The 22,580-nt window shown below is 32.2% G+C and overlaps 3 protein-coding genes across 4 annotated transcripts; 1 reads left to right on the forward strand and 2 right to left on the reverse strand.

Moving 5' to 3' along the window:
• Positions 1-1,932: 1,932 nt before the first annotated feature.
• On the reverse strand, positions 1,933-9,021 carry LOC101505383 (proteasome subunit alpha type-6). 2 transcript variants are annotated; one of them, XM_004488423.4, is made up of 10 exons: positions 8,883-9,021; positions 8,340-8,505; positions 7,727-7,821; positions 7,559-7,640; positions 6,635-6,731; positions 5,846-5,904; positions 5,620-5,702; positions 3,901-3,996; positions 3,265-3,324; positions 1,933-2,202 (listed from the first exon to the last, which is right to left on the reverse strand). In XM_004488423.4, the coding sequence occupies exons 2-10, from the start codon at positions 8,413-8,415 to the stop codon at positions 2,110-2,112; spliced, it is 741 nt and encodes a 246-aa protein (XP_004488480.1). In that variant the 5' UTR covers positions 8,416-8,505; positions 8,883-9,021; the 3' UTR covers positions 1,933-2,109. The 2 variants fall into 2 exon arrangements, with proteins under 2 accessions (XP_004488480.1, XP_004488481.1); XM_004488424.4 differs by having other exon boundaries at positions 8,340-8,500; positions 8,883-9,019.
• Positions 9,022-13,631: 4,610 nt separating this feature from the next.
• Positions 13,632-14,756, forward strand: LOC105853073 (uncharacterized). Its single transcript, XM_012720101.1, has 5 exons — positions 13,632-13,884; positions 14,050-14,138; positions 14,232-14,360; positions 14,438-14,599; positions 14,748-14,756. The coding sequence occupies exons 1-5, from the start codon at positions 13,632-13,634 to the stop codon at positions 14,754-14,756; spliced, it is 642 nt and encodes a 213-aa protein (XP_012575555.1).
• Positions 14,757-19,074: 4,318 nt separating this feature from the next.
• Positions 19,075-20,911, reverse strand: LOC101510307 (protein FAR1-RELATED SEQUENCE 5-like). The gene is made up of 4 exons (XM_012720105.1): positions 20,373-20,911; positions 20,096-20,286; positions 19,945-20,002; positions 19,075-19,495 (listed from the first exon to the last, which is right to left on the reverse strand). The coding sequence occupies exons 1-4, from the start codon at positions 20,909-20,911 to the stop codon at positions 19,075-19,077; spliced, it is 1,209 nt and encodes a 402-aa protein (XP_012575559.1).
• Between the last annotated feature and the right edge of the window lie 1,669 nt (positions 20,912-22,580).

Below are 22,580 nucleotides of genomic sequence, written 5' to 3' on the forward strand. Positions count from 1 at the left end.
AATTATAAACAATAAAAAATCAATGTAACAATATATAAATAATATATTAATAATATATAAATAATATTAACAAATTCGTTTCAAAAAATTTAAAATAATATATAAACGTCCGTTTCGAACCTTTCCCATTCAAACCTTCGAAACTGGGTTTCGAACATTTCCCAGATTCAAACCTTCGAAACTGGGTTTCGAACATTTCCCAGATTCAAACTTTCGAAACTGGGTTTCGAACATTTCCCAGATCCAAACTTTCGAACAAGTGTTTCGAAACTTTCCCAGAACTTTCGAAAGTTTCACCTGGCATTGCATTTCGAAGATTTCAATTCAAGAAACTTTCGAAAGTTTCTCGTTTCGAAGATTTCCAAAAGTTCGAGGAATGCATTTCGAAGGTTTCATATTCAAGGAAACTTTCGAAACTTCTGGAATTGAATCATACAAATGCATTTCGAAATTTTCAAAAACTGCAAATTTTCGAATGGGAACTTACTTTTGCGTTTCGAATGTTTGAGATCTTCGAAGGTAAGGTTGATTCTAGATCGAATATTTGAAATGTTCGAATGATTTGGTGAAAAGTGTGGGTAAAATTTTTTTTTGGTTTTTATATATGTGATAGAGGGTAAAATTGTCTTTTACGCATAACTGGGGGGTGGCAGGTCAAATTGGGGGGGTGCCTGGTACAAAACTCAAGTTTTAATTTTAGTATGTTTTGGGTAGCAGGTTGTTGACCTAGGGAACCCAAGCAATTCAGAACGCTTGGCAACTACTATGATAGAGAGTATATATTTTAGAGGATACTACTCCTTTCGCCTCCAATTATAAATACTCTTTGAGAATATATTTTTCTTTAAATATAAGACTATACAAATTATTAAATACATTTATTATTTTTTTCTTTCTAAAATTATTTTTATTAATATTTACAATTTATCTTATAATATGAAAAGTTAACATTAGATATATTTATATATAATGAGCAATTTAATAATAACTATACATCAAATATATAAATTAATTATATCACAATTTTCTTTTATATATATGAAAAATTCATTGTGCGTTTATAACAAGGGACGGAGAGAGCACACAAGAGTTTGGCGTTCGTTGTATTTGGTTTCAAGAATTTTGCATCATTATTTTTCAATGAATACTAATAAAAGTCATGGTAGAAAAAGCATTAGTCTATAGGACTATATCTGAGATAGTGTTCAAGAGTTTTAAAATTATCATCTCCCTTCTATACATCGATTTGATTAAAAATGATAAATTTAATTTGTGCTGCATAAAAGAAAATGTTACAACAAATTTTACATAAATTTTAGGAGTAAAATATCCAAACATAAATTTATTGGTTTCAAACTCAAATTTTTCTAAGTTAATTTTACAAAATTAAGTTCATTTAAATTCACTTGTAAAAACATTCATCCAAACAGACATTACATTAAAATACTCAACCAAGCTTTGCCCGTATCGTTACTTAGTAGAAATCGACACTTAAGACCCCAAAAAAAACAGTGGAAACTCACTCATGTAATATTTACCGCGTTATATTGTTTTTACAATTTTAATTGTTAACTCAGCAAGCTTAAGACTGTAGAATATGCGCCAATGTTCACACAAATTTTCTTCTATTTAACTGTTATCAAATTTTCTTCCTTCTTACACTATTGAAACCGAATAATGTAACAAAAACGATCATGTATGCCTTATTTTTGCTTACTAGACCGATTAATAAAAAACAATATATTGAGATTTTGATAGAGAACTTCAAATGTGGTCCCAAGTAAACTTTATAATTTTAATTTCTTGATACTGCTCAATTCGATTAAACTGTGGAACAGACGATGATATCAAACACAGGATAGGACCACCTTACTGTGTTCAACTCAAATGCTCTAGTTTTTTTCCCACATGGGTTGTACAAAGTTTAAGGGATGGAAGAGTAAAACATGATTTGATTTGGTAAACTCCAACTTGTAACAGATGTGAATACAATCTTCGACAACGGTGGATACTCAAATATCATAAGGATATCAATTCAGTGATCTAGAAATACGTAAATGATTTAATTGAACATCACAAAGTTTGAACAGTCATATCCTTAATAATAAATCAATCACGCTCGCTTATGGCAGTCAAGTGCTCATCAATTTCCTCGGTGGACAAAACTCTAAATGCTGGATTATCCTTTTGCACCACTCCAACCTAGAAAATGCAAAATACAACCATTTACATCAAATAATGATGAAAAGCACTTGTAGAGTGGCAATAACAACAAGTTTTAATCATTCCTATTCCTAACCTATATACATTTAGAACAAAGGATTTAATTTACTTACACTGTGAGTGTAAAAAGTTTTTACTCTGTCAGTCAATCACAACCGTTAGATCATTAGAGATATTTGACTTTTACCAAATCTACCTATAAAGTCATACTCGTGAATGGTTATAATTTCCTGACAGTGTAAAACTTTTTACACTGTCAGTGTAAAACTTTTTACACTGTCAGTGCATTGCAATTAAACTCTTAGAACAAAAATGGCAACACACTGACCTATGCCACTGCAAGTATGCAACTTAAAAATCACTGAAGATTATATACATTACAATAAAATTGCACGAAAAACACACCAACACCTATATTAATTATTATTCATCCACAAAAAACATGAACTGTAATCAACAATCACTTGAAACATGACAGGAACAGAATACATGCACAAAAAACATGCACCGTAATCAACAATCACTTGAATCATCCACAAAAAACAGGCACTGTAATATTATTATGCATTGTATTTAAGCTTATTTTGTTGTATTTTAATTTAGTTAAATAGTTTAGTTTGTATAGTTTTATGATTAATTTGATAGATCTTTGAATAGTTTTTAATTACATTGTGAACAGATATTATTTTTCTTTTAGATGATTTGTCATAGTTAGTTATAGTGACAGCAACGAGTATGGTACATACCAGCAAGTAAGGGTATTAAAAGTTCGACTTACACGGATATGGGTCTAGATAAGGGTACTATGTAAAATGTAGGTACAAAGATAGATATCATAGTGCCCATGCAGGTATAAAAAGTAAAAACTACATGGCTATCAATAAATGAGAAAGAATAAGTAGGTTGCAAATAAATGATTTGGCACTTTAGGGACTAAACAAGAATGAAATCCTTAAATAATTAAAATAAAGAGTTATGAAACCAAATTTCAATTAACATGGTGTCACAAAGGTATTTGAGCATTTAAAAATGAAATTCTACCTCAATCTCAGTGGCCTTAAAATCCTCTTGAAGAACTGATTGCAAGGCAGATATGGCAGTCTGAAAAAAAAGGGAGATCAGATATAATAATTAGAACATTTGAAGTATGATCACATAACCGTTTGACAAAATTGATAAGCAATAATTATTTTTTAGAGGGCTCAATTGAACCCATGGCCTCCTTATCGCTCCAACTCCTATGTCCTTCCCCCAAATCACCAGCCAACCTTCAGTACTAACACAACACATACATTCAATAAAGCCAATAATGATAATGACAGAATAATAATATTAATAGCATTTTAAATACTTTTTAAGAAACATTTTAAGATAGTCGCCAGAGAAGGGAGGAAATAAGGGACAAAATTCATTGTTTATTGTCAAATAGATAGGAACAATATCCAAGAGGTTGAAATCAACTTGAAATATATATACTTGAAAGCACATAAGTGCTCAACAACAGCTGAGAACATTGTAGTCTCCTTTCCTGCCAAAAAAACCAACTAAGCCTAAAAGACTCATTCTCAAGCTTGCTAAAACGTGGAACTGGAACTTCACAACTATACTTGTACATCTTTCACGCAAAATTTGACTTGCAACATGGAAGCGAGGGAAAGAAATAAGCAAAAATGTTACCTGAACTGTCTCCTCATAGGTAAATGAAGGGTCGTTCTTCATCTTCTTTTCCAAGAAATTAATTGCCTCTTGATCCTTCAATCCAGCACTTGTGGCCTGAGTAGATCACAATAGAATCTTACAAAACAGACACATGACTTCTGTCTACAAGTGCATATAACTATGAAAATATGGAACACGTGAAGTAGTGATGAAACAAGAACCGCCATTCCTTTCTTTCAAAGCATTTATGAGGTTCAAATTCAATGTGCAACACTATCTATAGGCATGTCTGGGTAAATAGATCAATGAAGCACTAATTAAATAAACATTTATCATATATGCACTTCTATTATATAAACTATTTCTGTAATTGAAGAGAGAATGTGGTTAAATTATTTTAATATAAGTTGTAAGCTATTTTAAAAAGTCATCTACTTATCTGTGGAGCTTATTGAAATAAGCAAAAAAAATTATTCCATAAGCCCTCTCAAACACTTGCACAAATTCTTCTGTCAAAGATAAGAACGAATTTTTTTTAAATAAGCCGTTCCAAACACACCAAATATGTATCGAGTAAGCAAGACTAGATTAAGGGGGTGTTTGGAATAACTTATTGCACAAACACATCAGCTTTTAGATACACTTAAAAAAACAACTTATTACATATCCATAAGTTGTTTTCAGCTGATTTTAATAAGCTCTTTAGAATAAGAATACAGGCGTAATTAAAATCCCTAGAATAGCTTATTGAATAAGCACTTAATAAAGTTATTTACCGAAACGCCCCTAAAAATGAAAAGTGATGTTTCAGCAGAGGAGCAAAACAAATCAAGAATACAAGTTTTTAAAAAATTATAAGAAAATGACAAAAGATGCATAGGATTTTCCATATTCTAGTTCTACAAAGTCAAACTGCAAATAAAGACAAGTTGAAATAGAAATTTCAGGATGGGTGAAGACTCGTGTATTTTAACAGCAATTATTATGCACTTTATTACACATGTTATTATAAATTTATAATGGTAATTACTACATCAACTTCAAGGCTGTTACATAATAATTTCAAAAAAGATAAGATATTAGATTCGATGGCTACCTCCATCATTCTCCAAACCATACAATCACTTACAGCAACTTTCCTTCTATTAATGTGAGATAAAAATTATTTGCTCTCTTCAATCACATACTCCCATTTCATCACTATTGACTACTTAAATACCTTGTTTTTGAGGGTCAATCATACGGAGATAGAGCTTTGTTTTCCCAGAAATTAACAGATAATAAGTAACTAGGTATTTATCATAATAACTTCTTATTTGTTTCGTTACTCTTGTCAGTAATTATCTTAGTCAGCACAAAGAAAAAGAATAGATCTTACTCTAATAAAATAAATATGGAATAGAGAACTTTCACAAAGTTAAACTCGCTTTCAGAATGAGTGATTCATTTTAGAAATTAAAGTAACCTTGACAAAAAAATTCAGTGACATGCACATACATGTCGCTGCATGGATATGTTAGAAATTAGAATATCAGCGGTTAATTTTCTAATCAATGGTTGAGAATTGAGATGTCATACTTCAACCACTAAAGTAGAGAGCCCACTTTAGAAGCATCAAATTCAATAAAAGAATCATAGATTTTTATGTAATTGAAACTATTATGAGCAAGAAATGATTGTATGCACAGAAGTCAAAACCTAACATTACACAAAGTAAGAAATTATCTTCTATCGTACCTTGTGACCATAGTAATGACCAGCAGGGTCACATTTGTAAAGCTGAGGCCCATTTTCGTCATCAATACCCAAGACCATAGCAACTTTGCAGCACAATAGATTCACAATCATAGAAAGATAAAATGACATTAATAATGACAGTAATATTTGAATTATAAAAATCATACAAGACTAATTATATAATCATCATTCATAGATTGCAGTGAAAAGGCTAAAAAAAGTGTACCAACTCCAAGTGGTCTCATATAAGCATGTTGAGTATAAACTTGTGATTTATCTGCAATCCTGTAAGTGTAAAAGAGAATACACCAGTCAGATACAAAAAAATGTTATTGAAAAATTGTAAAATCCCTAAAAATGTAAATCAAATAATGTGGCTTTGACAAAAGTCAAAATTGCAGTAAGAGTATTGCAATCTATGAGTATATAAGGTATGAAAAAAAAAGTAAAAGAATTACATGTAGTAGCATTAGCCAAGAAGCACATTCATGGTGCTCGATTTTAGGACTAGGAAATATGTCCTAATTACGCACAAGTTTTTTTACGGGGTGCCTAAAAATATCACGGTCATTTTGACTGTTTATTAAAAATTTATCACCATCATGTGAATCCTAGATTACCATCCCTCCCTTTCGTAACGTTTTCCATTGAAACATGATTGAAAATACATTCTTAGGAATGTTGGTTTCCTAGGAATATATTTTGTAACATTCATACCAAATATGGCATTATAAGATTGCTTAGCATTCTTAGGAAATTTAGAGTTGCTCCCGTACTCAACACCACATAAAATTAAATTGCCAAGTTTACTATTGAAATCAGTTTTTCATTATTTATCAGGATCCCTTTCAAAACCGCATCATTTGAGTAAGAAATAGTTGGGAGCTCGAATGACTTGCTAATAGTCATAGGGACAATGTTTCATAAATCAGAATATGTTAACAGCAGCTTTTTGAAAGGAAAAGTAACAATAATTTATGCATTGTTTTAATACATTAGATGCTGAAAGAGTTACCATTTAGCCAACACATCGACAGGCATCTCATATCCATATTTATGGCGAAACTCGGCTGCTTCATTTCTTGCTTGTTGAACCAGTGTCCTAGCATCAGCTGGAAAGAAGAATTCCAACAGGACAAAGTGAAGGTGAATTTAGGATGTTAAGATATTTTTGTTCAAAATATATCTTTAAACAAAATATTCATTTGCTCTGTTTGAAATATAAATATCTGATTGTATTATCATAGTTCAACTTATAGAGAAACAATATTACAATTGTCTATATAATCTATATACTGAGTCTGTAATCATGTAACTAGTTGGCCATAGGCATGCAGCAGCAGCATGCACACCTTTGATAGTAACATTTAGGTCAGGTCGACTAAAACTACTTTCCCATTATTAATCATACTGTGTTGAGTTGCATGAATTTCATGACCAACATCCCAAATAAAAATAGATGGATGCAGCTTTACCAGAGGTTTGGCTTCATAATTTCATTAAGGGTCATGGGCAGTTGTTAAGCAACCAAAAAAGGAAATAAAAAGTTACTTTTTAAAATATATTGATGACACAAGTTCCAAAATGTTATTTCCTTTTTAGGATGCTTAACAAGTGCCCCAAGCATTTCCCTTTCATAAATAATCTCAAATAGCCAAACCGCCACAATCAAGGAGAAGGTTAAGCATTCTAATATAACCATCATTGCCTTCTCATTTTCCCCTAATTAACAAGCTGTTTAGGAGGATATCAGGTGTTTCAAATCCTAATTTATATTTTACTAGATGCAATAGAATGGAGACATGGTCAGACATATGCTGCCTGGATCAACTTTTACAGGAAATAGATCTACATTTTTAACTGAAAATGTATGCAAACGAAATCTACATATCTAATTATCTACAACACATATGATGAAGAGATTCGATGAAGAACATACCTGTCATGCCAGTTGCAAGTAAACCAAGGTACTTAGTGATGGGAAAGAGATGTGTAACACTTGTCTGATCCAAGAGTTTGTCCTGAAATGAACATTTCAACTCAAGCAGTCAGCACAAATACTCATACAAACAAAATAAAGATCAAACAGTCAACTTCCTATACTCACCGGAACCTTTTTCTGAGTAACAACACAAACAGAATCATTTCCTCGGACACCAATCGAGGTTATCCCTGCAGCTTTAACAGCCTTGAAAGCATACTCTGTTTAACATATTGAAAAATCCACAACTCAACCAACAAAACTAGTGGACTCATTACCAAACAAGTGAAGTGAAACAACCAGAACGGAAAAGTTTCACAAGTCTAAGTTGATCAAGCTTCATTACATTGTTGATCTTAACAATTTCAAGTGGCATAACCAATTTTAGGTTGAAGTTAAAAAATTCCATCTTACACCTTAATGTCGTATCAAGTGCAACGCAAACCAAAGGGTGTAAATAAATTAATAACTCAAAAATAATTGCCAACCTAGATCAATAGTCAACTACCCTTATAAATTAATTTAAATAATAAAAATTACAAAAACATATATGAAAAAGAAAAGATTTTACATTGAAATAAAAACTAAATATACTTTCTTTCCACATTAAAAATCAAATCAAAATGGTCAGTCCAGTATGTAAAAGATCCATCCGAACCACATTTGACCAATTAAAACATCAAATGGTGAAACATTCCACTAAAACAAAAATTATCACTTTCTGATACAAGTTACTTACCAACTTGAAAGAGACGCCCCTCGGGGGAGAAAATAGTGATGTGACGATCGTATCCACCTCCACTTCCTCGACTCATGTTTTCGGATTATTTCCCCTTAGGAATTTACTGTGGCAGTGTTTGATGGCAGCAACAAGAAGAGAGACTCAAGTAGTGCTTTTTTCTTTTCTTTAAAAATGGCAACAAACAATGCGAAAAACGTACTACAGGTTAAATAATTAAAAACAAAAACCAAAAATATTGAAGAAAAAAATCAGAAAAGTAAACTAAGCAGATCGCACAAAAACCAGAACAAAAGCAATGCACAAAACAAGATCAGTTCCAACTGAAGATCCTAGTGGGAAATTGTATAAGTAAAAGCAGAAAAGTAGTTATGAATGATCCACTACCTCAGCTACAGTTATTGGAGAAATCAAATTACAATTAGGTCAGAAACATTAAAATCACAAAACCCTATCAAAATCTCCAGTGTGAGATAGGGGTTAGAGGTTAAAGGAATGCCAAATTCAGATACTAGACAAGACAGTGAATGGAAAATGACTCACAGAAGGCTGCGGAGACGGCGGCGTGAACGGTGGCGAGACGAGCGAGAGAGAATCGGTGAGAGCACAGCGCGAGGGGAAGAGTGAGATTGTAAAAATATGAACTCGTGAAAACCTGGAGTTTATAAACTTAGGCTTTAATTAAAAAAAAATGAGAAAATAACCCTCCCATCTTGTCAAAAAAAAAAAAACTTGTCTTGTAAAGGAAGTTGTCTTGTAAAAGAAGTTTTTTTTTTTAAATCATGCTCACTAAGATTTTTTTGCGATTAACTATTTTAATATATGAAATAACTATTTTAATCTATCAAAATATAAGATGTTGTTATTTTAGTTTTTGATTCAATAAAAAAATTAAAATTAATCGTTGAAACATTAAAATGTGAGTCAGTTTAATATTTGATAACATTTTTTTGACGATAAATTGTATATTTTAAAGACTGTCATGATAGTAAGTTGTATTTTTTAGAGACTATTTTGATGATCCAATAACTAATTTGAATTCTTTTTTTAATCAAACACCAAAATGACAACATCTTATACTTTCAATAACTAAAATGACGGTTTACTTTAAGAGACACTTTCACTAACATTGAAGTAAACCGTCATTTTAATCAATATTGATTTTGGCAACGTCATTTTACTCCAAACTTGAAGTTGTTGTGAGTTATTGATTTTGAAAGCTAACATTAAAATTAAAATATGTCTAAGTTTTTTTTTTTTAAATAGTCAATGTTAGTCATTAATTGTTAATTTTGTTAAAGGGAATACAAATTCATTATCGTCACTTCAAATTTCTAAACCACCTCATGACTCCTAAACATGTTTGCGTAAAATCATGTTTAATTGTTTTTTTTTACCTAATTTCAAAACTGTTTTTTCCTAAAATAAAAAATAAATTATAATTATTGTTTTTGTTTCAAAATTAACATGTCACTTATAATAGACGTAACCATTACTCCAACAACTATCGACCACTATTTTTTATCATTGCCACCACAAACGACAACTTATGTTATCACCGACCACCATTACCTCCAACCACCACCACCAAAAACCATTCCTAACCCCTACCACCAATAATCATCCACCTTCAATCACCATCACCAACCACCAACGCCACTATCGACCTGCCCTCCATGGCCGCCTTCACCAACCACCGCCTTCAACCAATGCCTCCACTGACAACCCATCGCCAAACATCTTCGACCACCCATTTTTCACCATCATTCTCAACTACCGCCAACAACACCGAACATTATCTTTGACCATCCCTCCAGAGAAGCTTTTGAAGCATCTTGGAAAGAAATGTGGCTTTATTTTAATTGTTTGAATCAATGCCATGCATGAAAGATTGCCTTTTGAGAAATCTCAACTCTTACTAGTGAAATTTCAAAATTATACTCCTTTTCTATCAAAAATCCACGTTTTTTTTCTTCTTTATGAATTTATTTCTTAATTTGAGAATTACTGTAACACCTCAATTTTTTATTATTATATTTTAATAATATAATATATTATTATTATGTAAATTTAATGTAAATGATAATTTTGTGTGTTTTAGTAATTTATTTAAATTATTAATAATAAAAATATTTTTTTGTTTTTCCTTAAAACAAAATAAATAATAATAATAATAACTAAATCATCTAAAGTATTGCTACGTCAGACTATTTCGAGCTTACTGTTTAGCGAGTAATTAACTTACGAATTGGCTTATATATATAATTCAATGATTATTTACAATTTTGTCGCACCTCCTTTTTTTCTCATCATTCTTAAATTATAGTCAAATCTATTATATATGTCATTATTATTTGAGTTTTTTTTTTTCAATCATCTATTTTATCGTCTGTTTTATTTGATTTTTCATTAAAATTATAAATATTATTTTAACTTTAATTTATATTTTGTTTGAATATCAATTTTTTATAAAATGAAATTTTAATCATAAAAGATAAAAGTAATCTGATTTGAACGAAATTTATAAATTTTGCCTCTAAAGTGACAAAATTATTCTATGGGTTTTTGCAAGTAGTAGAATTATTACGTTAAACTAGATTTAATTTGATAAATTCAACTGGATATTTAGATCAATTGATATTAAGTTCTTATATAATATAATTTGATTGGCATGCTTTTAAATTATCTTTTATACATTCATATGCAAATGTACTTTCTGTTTATAAAAGGAAGGAAAACGTAATCGATCAGTATCAATTATTGACATATATTTTTTCTATTTCAAGTTAATATCATGTATATGCTATATCTATTGAACATTCTATTTGTTTTAAAAATTAAACTAAGATACACTATTTATGTTAATATAGTTATATGTACACTACAAGAAAAACACTATTTTGTGGTCAACTTTATAAATATTTTGTGACCGAAAAAAATCCTCACAAATTAGTGACCGAAAAAGCCATCACAAATACAAAAATTGAAATTGGTCTTTATTTGTAGCTGAAAAAGCTCTCACAAATTATTAAAAATTTAGGTGGAATTTATGGCTGGCTAAGCCTTCACAAAATCACAACGTTGTGATTTTGTAAGGGCTTAAGCAGCCACAAATTCCGCCTAATTTTTTAAGATTTTTGTGAGGGTTTTTGCAGCTACAAAGTCTAAAATTTGTGAGGGTCAAGTCCGTCACAAAAGCCTGAAATGACATGTCAATTTGTGGCTGTATAGGCCGCCACAAACGCCTATGACCGTTACCTTTTGTGGCTGCAAAGGCCGCCACAAAGGAATAAAGGTGAAACTGATTTTCTGGCCGCCCAGACCGTCACAAATTCACAAATCCGTTACATTTTGTGGCGGCAAAGGCCGCCACAAATGCCCAAATGACCGTTGTCTGTTGTGGTCATGTAGCCCGCCACAAATTCATGCGTTTTTTACCGTTTTGACCGCCACAAATGCCACATCGTCGTTGCTTATTGTGGCTGCTTTGGCCAACTCAATCCTATATATATTACACTGTGTGTGTGTGTGTGTGTGTGTGTGTGTGTGTGTGTGTGTTTTGAATTTAACCTCAAAACCAGAAAAACACATCAAATCCAAACCTTTCAAACTTAAAAAAGGGAGAGATGACATCAAATTAATGTTGAGCATGAACTCCAAATACGACCTTAAAATAAAAAGAATATGTAAGCCAAACACACGCGCATAAAACACCGAGGAAGAAGTACGTGGGGATGAGGTTTAGACATTTTTATGGGTTCAACCTATCCATGTTAAGGAAGTAAGGTCGGAAACTTTCAACTAACCAAGATGCGCTATTGCATGATGTGGATAGTGAGGATAAACGACTATGGTGCAAGAGTAGGGATGAAGTGTTTAAATTTAAATCAATGTACATTAATTGAGTCATAGAGGAACTAATAGATAATACTCACCTACGCAAAGAAGGAAATTGGATGATCATATGAAACTTGAAGGTTTCACATGAAATTAAGTTGTTTATGTGGTAGTTTGCTAGAGGATGTCTTCCTACTAGAGTGAATCTTCAACGCAAACAAGTTAGTTGCCCTAGTATTTGTCCTTGTTGTAACTCGTATGACAAAACAAAATGACACTTGTTCTTCAAATGCATGCACACAAAAGCAATTTGAAGAAGACAAATGTTATTTAAACACATCTTTAAACACATATACAAATACATATACCGTATACGTATACAAACATAAAGACGTATACATACTTAGGGATATTTTAGTCATTTTAGTGATTTTCATTCTATTCCTCAGAAACCCTTTATTTCTCTTTCTCTCTTCTCTCTCTTCTCTATCTTCTTTGTTTCTCCATCTTCTCTGTTTCTCCATCTTGTTCTCCACCATTCCATCTTCTTCTCCATATTGTTTTCTTCGTTTCTGTATCTTTGTCGTTGTCGATTACATACGATTTTTCAGCCGTTCGCTCGTTTGGTGCATTCGATTCTGCCGATCTTTCTGTCGTTTTCTTCGTTTGCTCCATATTCGATCTGTGCACTCGATTTTGCTTGTTGTCTTTTCATTGTAAGTTTACTTTTCCATATCATTAGGGTTTTTTGTTATTGATTTAGGGTTTCTATTTTTGCTTCTCTGTTTAGAATTTTTGATTTTTAGGGTTTCTATTTTTGGCTTCTTCGTTTCTATTTTTAGTTATTGATTTAGGGTTTCTATTTTAGCTTCTTCGTTTAGGATTTTTTAATTTTTAGGATTTCTATTTTTGACTTCTTCGTTTTTATTTTTGTCTTTTTCGTTTCAAATGCATTGTTATTATTATTATTATTATTATTATTATTATTATACCTTCAAGGTAAATTGCTAGTTTTTGAATGTTGGAAGCAACCAAGTTATGAAGTTCTTGACTTGGCCAAACAACACTTTGTATGTTGAAACAGTAACCAAACAGAATGTTAATATAAATATTGATTTGATATTGAAGTATATTTTTGTCTATTATTTTAATTTGGAAAAATTTAGTATCATAAATGAGGTATTTTATTAAAATGTTAATATTTTGGTATTTATTTTTATGCAGTTTTGATGTTTTAAGACATTGCGTCGACAAATGAAAAAAATGTAAGGAATTTATAAATTAGTTGTATTTGTATTGTTGCAATTTATTTATCAATATTAACCATATATTCATACTTTTCAGATACGTGTGAGACATGCATGTTAACCAAATTTGTTGCATTAAATCAACCTTCATTTGACAAATGCAAATCGAACTCAAATTATGACAACTCCATTCAAATGGGTTTTAGATATGCCAAAAAATTTACAAATTTCTGGTGCTTTATTGTCGGAGTTGGCTAGTAGGATGGATGGACGTAGTGGTGGATTTAGGATTAGAGGTAGGATAGTTAATTTTACTCCAAGTGATGTATGTTTAGCTATAGGACTACCAATAGTAGGTGAGTCTTTGAAAGAATATGAAAATGAGGAATGCGATACATTGATGTTGTTTAGAGGAAAAAAAGTAACTTGTGAAATGATTGGTGTGTTGCTTCACATGTATCGTATGCACATAGTCAATTTTTGTAGACTTTATATACTCCTCGCCTTTGGCGAGTTCTATTTTCCCCAATCAGGAAATCGAGTAAATACTCGTTATATTAAAATACTTGATGATCTAGAGTCTCTGCATAGCTACAATTGAGGTTTTGCGGTGTATAATATTTTAGTTGAAAGTTTAAGTAGGATTGAAATTGTGTTGAAAGAGGGGAAGATAGATTCGCAAACACACATAACAAGTTGTGCAGTTGTCCTACAGGTATATATTTAATATCGTTTTATGTCACCATCTTCTATCTTGTGTTGTCTTTAAATAAAAATACATCTATTAAGTCATTAATATTTGTTTTAGATCTGGGCATTCAACCACTTGTCATTGGGTGAAGCATCTGTTCCCAAGTTTAGTTTTTCGAGATTTTTGAATTGGCCAATCTTACAGTGTCAGAAGAAAACAATATTAAAAGCCTTTCAAAATAACATGGTAAGCATTTATATTATTTAATTGTATTAATTATTTAATAATAATGTGTGTGTTTCAATTGTTTTTCGCTTTGCAAGATAATTGAAGAGTTAACTGCCACAAATGAAGAACTTGAATTTGACATGGTAAATGAAACATTGCATGAACAAGAAAATCAAACTGTACGTTATGTTGATTATCAACGATTGGTGGCAGAGAATAGGCAGCCCCAAGAGAAGATTTCAATTCTTGAGGGTGAGGTAAAATTGTTGAAAGAAGAATTGTGTAAACGTCAACCAATGCATGAATCCGATCATGAATTTGATGGTATGAATATTGAATTTTTTTGTTTACCAAATATTTATGATATGCAATTAGACTTGTTAATAACATACTATTTGTCAACAGATGAGGTGAGAATTAGTACCCATTTTGAGAATGTTGGGGATGAAGTCGCATGTGAGCCTAATGTAACACCCCGTTTTTTTAAAGCGAGGGTATATTTTTTTTTTCAAAAGTAATTAAAAACAAACAAAGAATTAAATCAGGAAATGCCTTTGGATAAATAATTGAGTCATTATAATTTACAAGCAGCGGAAAAGTTTCTCCAATTATAAATCCAAAACATTTACACAACAACAAATGGTACATGGAACCCATTCAAGTAAAAAGTCAAACTGACAATATTAGTATAAGTACAGTTTTCCAAACTAAAAATACTCCAATCCAAAAAGAAGGACACCTAGTTCCTATACATCATCCTAATCTGATCATCCTACCAAAAAGCTATACACCCTGAGTATCTCCACGCGCCCCGTGAGATCCTCCTAATGTAACTGCAATCACGCGTTCCCATCTCCATTCCCGTCCGTAGGGTACGAACCGGTAGGACCGTCCTGACTCTCATCTGAGGGCAAAGCCCAGATTTCCACAATAATTGTAAAGGGTCACCAACCAAAAAAATAACAGTTAACACATAGCAATTAAGTTTTTAAATGCTCAAAACAACTTTTCAACTAAGCATGCACCTTAACAGGATTTTCCATATGCTAAAAGTTCATATAATGCTTGCCAATTAACAATGAACTCAAAATGAAGTTCTCCAACCATCAAGTAATACATAACTGACCAAAGCATTGATAAATCAATTGAGAAATCGATTATCTAACTCAAAATAAGGACTTTTGCTGAGCCAATCGATTGCCAAATCGATTTGGTCAGTTCTGCTGAGTTTCTGCATGACCAAATCGATTTCTAAGTCGATTTTGTCAGTTCTTTTCCAAAAATTCATGAATTAACTCAAGTCATTCCTAATCAAGTTCACGACCTAACACTTAGCAATTCCTACGCGATTACTACGACACACGAAGGTTCGATAACCATCATACTCACACACAATACACAACACATAGCACTTAACACCTTCATCTCAGTTATCACGATAAATCAAAATTCGAATCACTCAATCATAAACTCAAATCAAACATGACTCGCGTGCCAGGCACCCTAATGCAATGCGTATATGCCAAAATGCATGGACTCGGAATTCCAAACCAAAACCCTCCTCGAAGGGCCGTAAATCATAATTGTACCGCCTATCGCAGGCCAAAGTACCAATTACCGAGGTGCCACCTATCACGGGTCAGCACAATTCACCAAAAACGTAAATCGTAAACGTACCACCTATCACGGGTCAGTACAGTTTACCAAGGTGTCACCTATCACGGGTCAACACGATTTACTAAAAGAAAAAGCGTGAATCGTAAACGTACCGCCTATCACAGACCAGTACTGTTTACCGAGGTGCCACCTATCACGGGTCAATACAATTCACTAAAAACGTAAATCGTAAACGTACCACCTATCACGGTCAGTACAGTTTACCAAGGTGTCACTTATCACGGGTCAACACAATTTACCAAATGAAATGCATGAGCATACACGGACTCCATCCACAACAATCGTTAAGCAAATGCAGATATTAAAAGATTCCCCATTTTTAATACCCATTTAACTTAAACGACTTTCACAGCAACCATTAAGTAACCAAGACATTAAGAGATTCCCCATTCTTAACGCCCAGTTAACTTAAACGATTTTCAAAAACAAATATTAAGTAACCGAGACATTAAGAGATTCCCCATTCTTAACGCCCAGTTAACTTAAACGATTTTTCACAAACAAACGCACATTAAGTAAACAAGACATTAAGAGATTCTCCATTCTTAATACTCATTTAACTTAATGGTTTTCAAATTCCACACAACACAACTCAAACAAATTCTCACATCAAAACACATCAATTCATTTATTCACAAGATCCAACCATACACATATCAAATTTCATCAATTTCAATTAAGAGCATGTCAAAAACAACGAACACAAATCGACACAATCCACTACTCAAAACACACAAGTTTCATTTACTCAAAATCTTACATACGTGAGGTAAATTCATTTTTCCCAAAACAATACTCCAATCCTAACAAAATTCGTTTCCACACAATCACAGATAAGGCCCTAGATGCAAACTAAAAGTTTGGAAGGAGCCCTTACCTTCGCGTTAGCTCTAACGTGCGTTTCCGGTACCGTGAGCAAATCCGGTAAAAATCTCCGCTCGCAACGTCGCCTCCAAATTGGTCCCCTAGCATCGTGGCGTGGTAGTGAGCAACTTTCCCTTCTAACTCTTCGCGAAATGAAGCTTGGATCTAGAAGAAACGGAGGGGTTTGTGTTTGGATCTCAAATACCGTTTTTCTTCGTTTTCGAATCAAAGAGGAAGAGTGGAGTTGCGAAATCCTTGTTCTAACTCTCACCCAACCTTGGGTTACTAGTTTTGAAGAAAAGAAAGCGACGAAAATGAAAACGGGAGAAGGAGGGAAATCGGTTCACGGCTCAGAGGAAGGAGATGGAAATTGGCGATTTTCTTTCCTTTCTTTTTCTTTCCTTAGTTTTTCCTTTCTTCCTTTTTCCTTCCTTCCTTTTATACTAATTTCTTTTCCTTTTCCTTCCTTCTAGTTTTCCTTTCTTTTTCCCTCCAAACAACATATATAGTTAATAAATATTACTTAACAAATATCTCCAAATATCTAGATGTTTGTTAAATTACCGTTTCACCCGAAACGCATTAAATTATCAAGAAGAAGAAGAAGAAGAAGAAGAAGAAGAAGAAGAAGAAGAAGAAGAAGAAGAAGAAGAAGAAGAAGAAGAAGAAGAAGAAGAAGAAGAACTTTTTGCCTGTATTTTTCCTTCTTTATGCTTGTATGAACAAATATGAATGAACTTTATCTTTTTCTTTCTTTATGATTAAGTAAGGATTTAGATTTGGTTGATTAAGTTGTGTACGAATTGCTGAAGTTATGTAGTTCAGATGAATTATGTCTAAAAATTCAAATTTGAAGTTAAGTTTAATTATCTTCAAATGATTTGAAATTTATTGGCAAATCATTTTCACCTTCAAACATTCAAATTGATTTTAAATTCATTAACCAAGTTGTTCACAATATTAACCATGTTTCTTTAAGCCATTAACCCGATTTATATTTTGTCTGATAAGAATGACCAAACATTATGTTAAAATCCATTAACCAAGTGGTTCACAACATTAACCATGTCTCTGATAAGAATGACCAAACATTCTGTTAAAATCCATTAATGACAAAAAAGTGACAAACGTGATAAACCACATACATAATTATCATACAATCCATTTACTTGACTGTTTGTTGCAACAAAATATCATATAAAAAATTGATAAAATATTTACATTTTATCACATAGTTGTGCTGAATTGTGACAAAAGATCCAAGAATGATGTATTACCTCCAACCTGAACAACAAGATACAATAAGTTAGCACAATCTTACATATAATAATACAACCACACACTCAATCATAAATTCAAATACGAACCAATGTGTTACTTTTGATACCTTCAATAGATGATTCTATGCAGATGTTACTTTCATTATGATTTCTCACTATTTCAGTATTGTTCTCCTACAAATTTTAATAAACAAAAAAGAAATATTTTAATATAATATGTACATGATGGATACATAATTTCTGGACCAAAAAAACTTACAAAGGTAGTCTCTCTATCATCGCGTTGATTGGATTGATTCCTTGACCTCTTTACGATTTTTTCAACTACAAATATTTTTTTTTTTTTATGGAGGACGACCTTTACGCTTGACCCGCAAAGGACTGTGAATTTCATTATCATTGTTTGGACTTGAAGCATCAATTGAACTTCTTTTAACCTTGTTAATCGTAGTATCCATGGTGGGCACATTAGAATTAAATTGATGTAATATTTCATGAAGTGCCTTAGTCGCATCTTCAGACTCTGTAGCTACTTCAGCAACTTCGTAGAAATGCTTGCACAATTTGTCAAACCTGTCCATTTGTGGCTTCAATTCTTTCACACCATAACTGCTCTTAATATATGAATGTTTCCTTTTAATATTTTTCTTCCACCTTGTTAAGATATACTTCTTTGACACATTTTTAACTCTCTCTTGAGTACACACATATAACACATGGCAACACAAAATACCTCTAAACTCAGTCAACGAACATTCACAGTTGACATCATTATTTTCTCAATTGAACATAACTTTTAAGACATGTTCTTTTGGTTTGTCTCCAATTGACACTTCCTCCAACACATGGTATGTAGCAAAGGAACCCTCCACAGTATACAAGGAAGCAACATAATTCATTTTAGATCTAATTTATGTTTGAACTTCCTTAAACTTGGCATGAGTGTATTCACCTTGGAATTGCTTTTCAATTGACGAGTTTGACCCACAAGAAATTGTAGTACCAATCGAATTAAAATCTGCTTCAAATTCTTTTTCTACTCGACTTTTGAGAGCATTATCATATTGTTTTACAAATTGATTTAAACTTGTCGGTGAATTGATATAACCATCAAAGAAAGAATGTATACTCTCACTTCTTTGTGTAGTAGACATACCTGCCCAAAAATATTTCATTTGCAAGGTTGGTGCCCATCTATGATGTTCGTTATACAATCCATTCAACCAATCATTTTGTTGAAGCTCAAATTTTTCGATGAAAGAACGCCATTTTTCTTCAAATGCCTCTTTTGTGACTGTGTCATAAACCGCTTCTTTCAATGCAAACTTAAATCTTTTTATATTCACTATATTGACCGAGCTTTTCAGGAATTTTTTTCATTAGGCTTAAATGCAGTTTTGGTCCCCCTATTTTAGTTGATTTGTGAAAGTAGTCCCCCCATTTTGTTTCTCCCCAATTTTGGTCCCTCAAACAGATTTTTTGTCCAAAACTTGATGAAATTTCATTTTTTTTGCATTTATTCAAGTCACATCATGCCTCAAAATCTCATTTACAACAATGGTACCTGGAATCTATGATTATAAATGGTGTAGTACGACTTTAAAAAATGAAATTTCATCAAGTTTTTTACCAAAATTCTGTTTGGGGACCTGAACTGGGGAGAAACAAAATGGGCGGACTACTTTCGCGATTCAGCTAAAATAGGGGGACCAAAACTACAATTAAGCCTTTTCATTATATGCTATAAACACCACCTATGAAGAGTTGTAGGAAAGACTAACTCAATGGCATTTTTCATAGCCTTGCATTGGTCAGTCACAATACCCAGAGGGGCCTTTCCTAGCATACAACGAAACCATGATTTGAAAAGTCATACAAATGAATATGTATCTTCACATGACAACAATCCACATCCAAGTAATGTTGATTGACCATGGTGATTCACACCAACAAACGCAACAAAAGGCATGTCATACTTATTAGTCAAATATGTTGTGTCAAAAGTCACAACATCTCCAAAGTATTCATAAGCAGCTCTACTTCTTGCGTTAGCCCAAAACACATTCCTTACGTGAAAATCATCATCGAAATCTATGTCATAGAAGAAATCTGAATTTTGTTCCCTTATTTGGCAAAAATAGCTTATCAAGGCCTTTCCATCACCTTCTTTTCCTATTGCGCGCCGTTCCTTGTTAACATAATTCCTCACATCTCTTTCACAAATGGTACATTTTCATGTCCTCCTGCATCTTTAACAAGAGATTGAAATGTCTTGTTGATCCTCACTCCTGCATCATCATTGATTTGTATTGTTCTCTTTACATGCAAATTCATTTTCTTGTTAGCTTTGAACAACCTTGCCTTTGTAGGACTTGTCTCGTGAGTATGATCAGGTTCAAATTTTGTAATGTACCACAATCCATCTTTATTCAACTTAATAACAATCTTGGCAGGACAATTATTTACCTTAGTTGGAAGTATTTTTAACGTACATGAAATTTTTGACACTTTAGACCCCTTTCTTGAGCATGATAAAATTAAGTAGCAGAGCTCCCCATCTTGCCCTTTTCTTGAAGATCTAATCTTCCACCCAAAACCTTTTCTCAAAGCATACTCTTCATAAAATGATTTGACTTCTTCTAAGCAAGAAAAACACATCCCTGTTGTAGGCTCCCAACAACATGCGTTGTCATCATCATCAAGGTTGTCAACCTTGATACCTTCATCTTCAATAGTACCACAATCCATGAAGTTTCAATTGATAGTGCAAATGTCACACAAAAACTACAAAAAAATAATTCAATCTGATTATTAGCCACCTATGGTACTTCATTAACCAATAATGTTTACACTATTAACCAGAAACAAAAAATCAGAAAGACCTAGAATTTAAACACTACTTGTAACGCCCCATATTTTGATCCAAGACATTACTTAAAAATATTTATTTTCTTTCAAAAACGACATTAAATATTTTTTTTTTAAAAGTAGTCCATCATATAATCAATAAAATTTCTCTAGTAAGTAGTTTGATTTTATTTTAAGAAATAATACCATGCAATTTATGGGATATTATTATTCTTATAAAGACAATTTATTAATTGTAGAAAATGTTCACTTAAAAATGGAATAGTTCAAGGTTTTCCTAGCAGAAGGACCCGCCTCCGCATTTCTATTTAAAATCGACGATGAAAATAAATAAAATTAAAAATTGTATCACAACGGTCTTATTACTACAAGCATCATTATTATTTTATTAAAATACCCCTTTTTCCCACGCGCGTGCGCCAAGCAAACGTCATTCATGCAACTCTTCGAGATCGTTAGTACCTAAATGTTGGTGTAAGGGGTCAGTTCATCCCACGGCAAAATTAGACCAAATAATAAGTTAACAACCATAAAATATAAATATAAAATCTTTTTGTAATAAAAGATTTAGAGAAAATGATTTTGATAATTCATAAGGTGTATCAAAAAAATTATAAAATATATCTAAACAACAAGTAGTAACTTACCTTAGAATAAATAATTATATAAAAATAATAATGGCAATAAAATGTATGCAAATTATGCATGTCCTAAATATACATGATCCGGATATAGCCAGCCACTAAGGCGTCCACACAGAAGTCACCCATACCAATGGGGAAAATTAAACCAGCCACTAAGACGTCCACAAAGATGCATATGGTATGTCATGACAATGATAATGATGTTCGAAATGTACAAATTACTAGCCACTTAGGCAACCACAAAGAAAAATCATACACAAATAACCAGCCACTTAGGCAACCACAAAGAAAACTATTCATTAATGCATTCAAAACTCAATTTCCTCATATTGTTAAATGAAAAATAAAATTCTCATCAATTTCATCAAAACACGTATATTGTTCATAAAAGTCAAGTTTTAAAATTTAAATACTCAAGAATCAAGGATTAAAATTAAATACATCATAATAAACATGTTAATGACTACATCATTATAAAAATCATAACTTTATAAGTAAGTACTCTAAAACATGTATGGCATTGAACGTTTTCACAACAAACATATTGATGAAGGAATGGTAATAAAATATAATTCTATAATTAATTTCATCAAAATAGAGATATTACTCAAAAGAAACAATCAAAGCATGATAGTTAATTTCTTTACGACGAAAATAAAATCGACATTTTTCTTTTAATACATCCAGACACCATATCAATATCTTACGAATCGCTAATTTAATATCTAACCTAACTCTGCATGGGGAAAAGCCCTTACCTTGGACGCTTTCCTTCCACGTACCACTATATAGCCCTCGAAAGTCTCACCAAGGTGAATAAAAGTTTATAGCTCCGATCAAAAAGCTAGGGAATGTAAGGATGGTTGTTTGAGTGGCTTAGAAAATATTTGAGATAAATGTAGTGT

The sequence above is a fragment of the Cicer arietinum genome, chromosome 1 (assembly GCF_000331145.2).
Source record: "Cicer arietinum cultivar CDC Frontier isolate Library 1 chromosome 1, Cicar.CDCFrontier_v2.0, whole genome shotgun sequence".
Classification (NCBI taxonomy): domain Eukaryota; kingdom Viridiplantae; phylum Streptophyta; class Magnoliopsida; order Fabales; family Fabaceae; genus Cicer; species Cicer arietinum.

What these genes read in the sequence shown, in the direction of transcription:
- LOC101505383 (XM_004488423.4), bottom strand. Translation starts at nt 8,415, where the DNA reads ATGAGTCGAGGAAGTGGAGGTGGATACGATCGTCACATCACTATTTTC. An exon ending in TTACTCAGAAAAAGGTTCCG is followed by an intron (nt 7,641 to 7,726) that starts GTGAGTATAGGA and finishes TGTTCATTTCAG; the next exon opens with GACAAACTCTTGGATCAGAC. An exon ending in TATGAGACCACTTGGAGTTG is followed by an intron (nt 5,703 to 5,845) that starts GTACACTTTTTT and finishes TGTGCTGCAAAG; the next exon opens with TTGCTATGGTCTTGGGTATT.
- LOC101510307 (XM_012720105.1), bottom strand. Translation starts at nt 20,911, where the DNA reads ATGGATTGTGGTACTATTGAAGATGAAGGTATCAAGGTTGACAACCTT. An exon ending in GTACCATTTGTGAAAGAGAT is followed by an intron (nt 20,287 to 20,372) that starts GTGAGGAATTAT and finishes TTGCCAAATAAG; the next exon opens with GGAACAAAATTCAGATTTCT. An exon ending in GCTATGAAAAATGCCATTGA is followed by an intron (nt 19,496 to 19,944) that starts GTTAGTCTTTCC and finishes GAATATAAAAAG; the next exon opens with ATTTAAGTTTGCATTGAAAG.
- LOC105853073 (XM_012720101.1), top strand. Translation starts at nt 13,632, where the DNA reads ATGCCAAAAAATTTACAAATTTCTGGTGCTTTATTGTCGGAGTTGGCT. An exon ending in TGTGTTGCTTCACATGTATC is followed by an intron (nt 13,885 to 14,049) that starts GTATGCACATAG and finishes ATAATATTTTAG; the next exon opens with TTGAAAGTTTAAGTAGGATT. An exon ending in AAGCCTTTCAAAATAACATG is followed by an intron (nt 14,361 to 14,437) that starts GTAAGCATTTAT and finishes TCGCTTTGCAAG; the next exon opens with ATAATTGAAGAGTTAACTGC.